Source organism: Rosa chinensis, chromosome 4 (assembly GCF_002994745.2).
Source record: "Rosa chinensis cultivar Old Blush chromosome 4, RchiOBHm-V2, whole genome shotgun sequence".
Taxonomy (NCBI): Eukaryota; Viridiplantae; Streptophyta; class Magnoliopsida; order Rosales; family Rosaceae; genus Rosa; species Rosa chinensis.
The window spans coordinates 21,879,912-21,887,152 of NC_037091.1; the positions used below are offsets into that span (position 1 = coordinate 21,879,912).

At 35.1% G+C, this 7,241-nt stretch overlaps 1 protein-coding gene and 1 long non-coding RNA gene across 2 annotated transcripts; both read left to right on the forward strand.

The window, feature by feature from the left end:
* The first annotated feature begins 515 nt into the window (after positions 1–515).
* On the forward strand, positions 516–1,942 carry LOC112200930 (probable xyloglucan endotransglucosylase/hydrolase protein 23). Its single transcript, XM_024341938.2, has 3 exons — positions 516–1,008; positions 1,109–1,302; positions 1,408–1,942. Exons 1-3 carry the CDS (start codon positions 736–738, stop codon positions 1,820–1,822), a joined length of 882 nt encoding a protein of 293 aa, XP_024197706.1. The 5' UTR covers positions 516–735; the 3' UTR covers positions 1,823–1,942.
* Positions 1,943–3,090: 1,148 nt separating this feature from the next.
* On the forward strand, positions 3,091–7,241 carry LOC112196249. Its single transcript, XR_005810485.1, has 4 exons — positions 3,091–3,211; positions 3,437–3,905; positions 4,088–4,183; positions 6,874–7,241. It is a non-coding gene; the product is annotated as an uncharacterized LOC112196249 (long non-coding RNA).

Sequence of the window (7,241 nt, forward strand, 5' to 3'; positions counted from 1 at the left end):
ACCAGGACCAACACCAAAACTGGCTAATTTAAACATAAACATAGCACCTCAAAATTTCAAAAATTAAATTAATCAAATATGCTAGAATGATTTCGTATGCCTCGTCAAAGACAATGTCATTATTTTGATGGTGACATACGATATAAATGACTAATGGCGAAAAATCATTCGAGAATGGTCTGGTAAGGTGGCAATTTTGAGAACCTGAGGAGGTAAGTCAAAAGGAGATTCTGCATTTGGGCTTGCCTTGAAGGCATTTTTAGTTGAGTGATCGATATCATATCACGCGGTTGTTTACTTCAGCTATCTGGAAACCATCATGAAAAAGAAAATCAAATTGGGACATTCTTTGGTACCTGGTTCGTTCTTGCGTGTTTGATTTGACCAGTTTGTGATAGCCTTTGGCTCACTAAGGTCGGTGGGTGGGGTGGTTTAAAACTTGAACTAGTGAGAAAGAGTTTTGGTAAGAGCTGGTGGAGGCCTAAAGATTAATTGGGACCATCACCTACCCGGGAAAACACTGAATAGAAAAACGCGTCCTGCAATAATATTGGGCTCCAAATTCCAATTCGCCTGCCTATAATTTATGAGTTTGTTGCTACCTGTGCACAGCTAAGCGGCTTACTCAGATATTTCATTACTTTTCACAATTCCCCAGTCAATTCATCTCCGCCTCCACTACTATATATACCACATGCCATTTACATTAATCCCACAACAACTTCCAAAACAAGCATGGCTTCTTTCAAATCTGCTCTTTCACTGCTGCTGCTTGCTTTACCTCTTCTTGTTATGGTTGCCTCTGCGGGTAACTTCAACCAGGACTTTCAAATTACATGGGGAGATGGCCGAGCCAAGATACTCAACAATGGCCAACTTCTTACTCTAACGCTCGACAAAGCCTCTGGCTCTGGTTTCGAATCCAAAAATGAATATCTCTTCGGCAAAATCGATATGCAGCTCAAGCTTGTTGCTGGGAACTCTGCTGGAACTGTCACCGCCTACTATGTATGATTTTTCATCTTGAATTTGAATATGATCTTCACTTTGATTTGCTTATTTATTTTCTGATCGAGTTATATGACAAAATTTCTGTTAATGTTTGCAGTTACGCTCAGAAGGATCATTATGGGATGAAATAGACTTTGAGTTCTTGGGAAACCTGAGTGGTGACCCTTACATTCTTCACACCAATGTGTTCACCCAAGGCAAAGGAAACAGAGAGCAACAATTCTATCTCTGGTTCGACCCAACTGCTGATTTCCACGCCTATTCCATTCTCTGGAATCCACAGCGCATTGTGTAAGTAACCCATTAATTCATATTTTGTGTTCGATGAACGAAATAAACTTCATACTGCATATGATTCTCGAATATAGATTAACTTTTGTATTTGCTCTGTTTCAGTTTCTCTGTGGATGGAACTCCCATTAGAGAGTTCAAGAACATGGAATCAATTGGAGTTCCATTCCCAAAGAACCAGCCAATGAGATTAACCTCTAGTCTCTGGAATGCTGATGATTGGGCAACAAGGGGAGGGCTTGTGAAGACAGACTGGAGCAAAGCTCCTTTCACTGCTTCCTACAGGAACTTCAATGCCGACAAGGCTTGTATTTGGTCAAGGACTAACAAAACATCTTCGTGCAGCTCGTCATCGTCATCGTCAAGTTCTAAAATACCTGGTAATGAATGGCTCACAGAAGATCTCGACACAACGAAGCAGGGGAGGCTGAGATGGGTGCAGAAGAACTACATGATCTATAATTACTGCTCTGACATTAAGAGATTTCCCCAGGGACTCCCTACTGAATGCAAGTCGTAAAATGATCACTTGAATGTACGATGAATTCTTTGATCTATGCTTCTGCTGTAAACTACTCTGTTAATCAAGTTCTTTTGTATCTATACATTATACATTTTAATATAAATATTTCATATGCAAGGTGTTGCATGCCTAACAGTTAATCTAACATAGTGAAAAAGCAGCGTAACAAAAATATAAATTTTAAATTTTAGTTTTAATTATGCTCTAGCCACCCAAAACAAGAACTGATGATTGAAACCCTGGCCTAAAACGAACTCTTGTGATGATCAAGGACAGGGTCAGCATCAAAAGCTCTAACTCGATCTAGAGGATCTCATTTCTATACAAAAATATGATTGCTATTCATTTATAATAATAAAAAATAATAAAAAAACTTGTGACATTTATTATTAGTACTTTATTGTTTGTGTGAGTGATTTTAGCGTCATAATGGTTTTATTTGTAATTTTTTTAGCCGTATAGATGGATTTACGGGTTGTCCTAAACAAAGTCTTCTTCTTCCTTCCTAAAAACTAATTTTACCATATTTCACCTTTTTTTTTAAATTTTTTTATAAAAGTGAAATAAGGTCTAAATCCTCGCTCTTATTCGAAATTTTATTGATAAAAAAGAAGGTACAAAAGGAGTTAGGCCAAAACCACTCTCATGAAAAATAGAGAGTATTCCGTGCACCGACATGCACTTGCATCAATTGAAATAGCTGATTGAATAACATCAAGTATATATTTTTATTATTAAAAAAAATTGTCTATAAATAACAATGGCTGAGATCTACTGAATTTGTAATTGTCCTGAAAAACATAACAACTTGAATAGTTAACAAATACATTAATAATAGAAAAAACAGAAAACAAGAGTACTTCAAACCAAGATCTGCAATAAATTTTGGGGGGTCATCCCACTAAGACAATTCAATGTGATCTGCACCACACATAGCCAACTTGTCTGCTACCATGTTAAACAACTCAATTTCAGAATTTTACTATATTTCACTGGTCATAAAAGAAAACAAACCGTAAATATAAAAGTTTACAACATAGATCTTTCTATTAAAGTTTAACGGTTTTTTTTTTTGGTGAAATCAATTTAAGTGTATGAATTGCATGAAATAACAGCACCGACACAAGAAAAGACTAATCTCATGAAACTTACCGCCATCTTTAATTTTCAGGTGATCATATAATTTACTATATACTAATTCTCAGTTAACTGTTCATCGGCTTAGTAACAGTGCCGGCTCGAGCCAAGCCGACATTGTGAAAAGACGATTTTGCCCCTGCCTTTTGTCTCTTGCCTCGACACCTGCCGTACTGCTCTATGGAGTTTTGACAGACAGAGAGAGCGAAGAGAGCAGAGGAAGAAGGGAAAGAAGACAGAAAAGGGAAGGTAAGCTTGAATTTTGGGTACGGTTGATTGGGTTTTGAATTTCGGTGCATGCAATTTCTGGGTGGGTGGTGCATATGAATGTGGGTTTATCTATCTGGATTTTTTTGGCATTTGAATTTGGTTTTGTGGGTGATTGTGTGCGCTTCTGTGTTCAATTTCTATCTAGATTTTCAAGTTATGTAGATATCTTGGTTATGTGACTGATTTGGGGTTTCGATGATGCAGGGGTTTAGGGTTGTGATATTGGGTTTGTCATCAGCAAGGAGGAGGGAGGCGATTCTGGGTTATTGGGTTTTTGATGTGAGGAGGAAGAGCATCGTTCTTCATTAATGTGTTTTGGGCTGAGGCAGGAGAAGAGAAATCTGGGTAATTGGTTTTGTAGTTTTGCTTTTGTTTTCTTAATCAATGGTTCTTAGTTGTAACTTGCAATAAATTGACAAACAAATACTACTATAGTGCAGGATCTCTTAAAGCAATAGTTTGGTCTATTAATTCAATCTGCATCCAAGCTATATGTTGTGTTCCATATCCATCTTTTTTTTTTTTTTTTACAAAATAGTTTACATACTGAATTCGATTTATGTTAGATTTTTGACTTACTTGATGTCAAGCGCAATGGGGTTATTGAGTTTGGAGAATTTGTTCAATCATTAGGTATCTATCACCCCAATGCACCTGTTCGAAACAATTGCATGTAAGTTTACTTTTTTCTTACAATGGAGTAATGATACTTATGTTTTTCCAGTTTTAGTTTCCTCTCTATGTCAAACTGCAATGTCTTTTGTTGGAAAGTTGAAAAAAATGAACTTTGAGAGTTGAGACTATCCTATTAAATCTACAATCATCTGCTAATTTATGGTGGAAATCCTTTTGCAGCTGTGTTTAGACGGTATGATATGAGATAAACAGGGTTCATTGAATGAGATAAGGTTTGTTTCACATTGAAACATCCTTGATCCCACAGTCTACAAGGTAAAGGGCACTGATTTCATATACACTGTGCTATTAATCTCACACTAAACACAAGTTTCCTTTAATAGGAGGATATGATATTGAGGACGTTCTAAAATTTGTGCATTGGCTTGATGGATAACCTGCATCATTGGTAATTTGTAATACATGTGCTACTCTATATATATATATATATATATATATATATATATACACAGATCCTATCCACAGCGGAGCTCCGCTTTGAAATTAACGTGTGAAGTTCGAGTTTTGGGTCACTTTTCGGTCTCATATCCACATCTCGACCGTTCAGTTTTTAGGTGCTAGTGTATAGATCGTTTCTGCAAATTTTCAGCCGAAATGATGATTGTTAAGACATTGATATTTGCCTTAAAGTTAGTACGGTTCAAGTTAACAGATTCAGTCTATCCATTGGTTTAATCGAGTTAGATACCTTAATGATCATCAATTTGACTGAAAATTTGCAGAGATGATCTATACACTAATACCTAAAAACTGAACGGTCGAGATGTTGATATGCGACCGAAAAGTTATCCAAAACTCGAACTTCACACGTTAATTTCAAAGTGGAGCTCCGCTCTGGATAAAATCTGTATATATATATATATATATATATATATATATATATATATTTGGATAATATCTGTGCTACTATATTTGATTGTACCAAATCAATCAAATCATATATTCTTTACCTTTCCAAAAGTAGAAGTCAAGATTTTCTAGAGCTAATTTCAACTACAGGATATGCTATTGAGAGAATTGCTAGCCAAACATGGAAGTATAGCAATCTTTTTGAACTGTATGACCACCATGGATTTGTGTTGAGATTTGTTAGATGAATTTCTGGACTAAAAGCATATATGATTATGCATATTTAGTTACTTGAAATTAGCATATCAATTCTTCAAGGCAGCTGCACTTTTTCATTGATGTTGATGTAAAGATTTGTAAGTTACATACTCATGTATAGTTTTTGACTTTGGAATCAGTTTGTATGGTAATTCCACTCTTTGAATATTACTATGACAGTGATTATTAACTGATAGCAAATAGTAATCATGGACTAATTACTTCTGTGCTAAAAACTTTGTTTTTGGCAACTGATTTACGTAGAAGAATTGAATTAGAGAAGGACCTGCAATGCATAAGTTTGGTGATCATTCAATATTTGGAGGCCTAACATATCCATGTTTTATTACTGATTTATAGATCAATGTCTATCTAATTTAGATATCAATTTGCAGTCTTTGTATTTGGATGAAGTGAAGCTTGCAAAACTCCAAAAGGCAAATTACTTTGTTAGCTCGGGATAGCAATAGGGAATGAATCATAGTATTTAAATTTTTTTTTTTGATATAAATTAGGATAGACATGGTATGGCATTTATACTGAGTATTGCTTCTTGCTTTTCTGGTTTTGTTACTTTTTTTTCACGACTGCCATGTAACTTTTGGTTTCTGGTTTCTCTTCTTTTTACTGAGACCTGTGTCCTCATCATTTCTTTTCTTTCTTTTATCTATTCAATTTGAACATTGAAGTAAGAATTATTCTTCATGCAAGTAAGCATACTAAGGCAACTAAATTACTTGGTACAAGTAGCAAGCAAAAAATACTATCAGTTCCCCAATAGCTGAAAAAATCAAAAGCAATCTAACTTATAGCACTAGCATTTAGTTGTAATGAATTGATAGATGAAGATCATCATCTGTTTTGATATCTACTCTAACTTGCTGATGCCATATATAGTTGTAATGCATCTCTGTTGATTCCTCCACTTTCAACTATCTGTTCCCTTTCAATTTCATGTAACTATGTGTTTCTAGAAATCTTTCAGTTTTGTCAATATATGTGTTTATAGTTTACCTTCAAAGCGAATTATAACCTTATGCTTCAATTTATTAATGGACCTAATAGTTTACTTAGGTTCACGTAAGTGCAAGTTTTACCTAATGCTTTGTTATTTCTAAACTAACCTCCATCAATAGACTTATAATTTTCTACAAACCCCTGTAATAAACTTTAAGATGAGAACTATTGGTTTCTTAAGATAAAAAACAAAACATACAGGTTTAAGATATGCGCAGTAAGTGGGATCAGCAGGATCGCTTAAAAGAAACATGTTGGAGTTTCTGGTGATAATCATTATTTGAAGGAAAAAGTCTGTAATGAGTGTAAATTATAATGCAAGCAGTTAAAGTTTGGATATATATTCTAACAATTCGGTTTTGATGTCAATTTCTAAACTTCTTTGTTGTTTTGGCCCTTTTTGACGGTTTGAAGGAAGTTATGTATTTAACAATGCTGTAAAGTTTGGGTATATATTCTGACAATACGATTTTAGTGTCAATCTCTACAGTTCTGTGCTGTTTTGGCCCTTTTTGAATTGCACTTTCAATTTACTTGGTTTCAAACTTGGCTGATATTGAAAGTGTTGAAAGCATTCTCATCTATCCGATAGAAACGTGTCGCATAAATTTAAATGCTTTTACATTCAGTTAATAAACTTTGCAACTTCACTCAATAGATTGACTTCCCTTTCAATATTAGTACCCTAAAGTTTATATTCTGTACTCTGATCTTCAATCTAGAAATCTTTCAGTTTCGCCAATATCTGTGTTAATAGTTTACCTTTGCATGACATCTGATTACTAAATACACTTAATAATTTCTTACTTTCACAATGACAGGGAAGCCAGCATTGAACCAGCAACATCCTCCGTAGAGACCATCAACTAGGAGAAAAACGAGTGAGGTGTCATGACACTTTTGTGCGGACAGAATTGGAGGAAGCAACTTTTTGGACAACTTCCATAACTCCCCACCACTAGGCTAACAGCTTTTCAGCATACACATGCTAATAGACATCATCACCTATTTTTGGCAAGCTGGTCAAGCAGTGATTGTAACTAAGTTAGTCTGCAACTAGAACAACCTATTTTTTGAACACTGCCACAACATCTACGTTAGTGGAGAAAACTATTTTTTGCAAGCTGTTCTAGCAGCAACTGTAACTATGTTAGCCTTAAACTATGACAACCTTTTTTTTGAACACTAC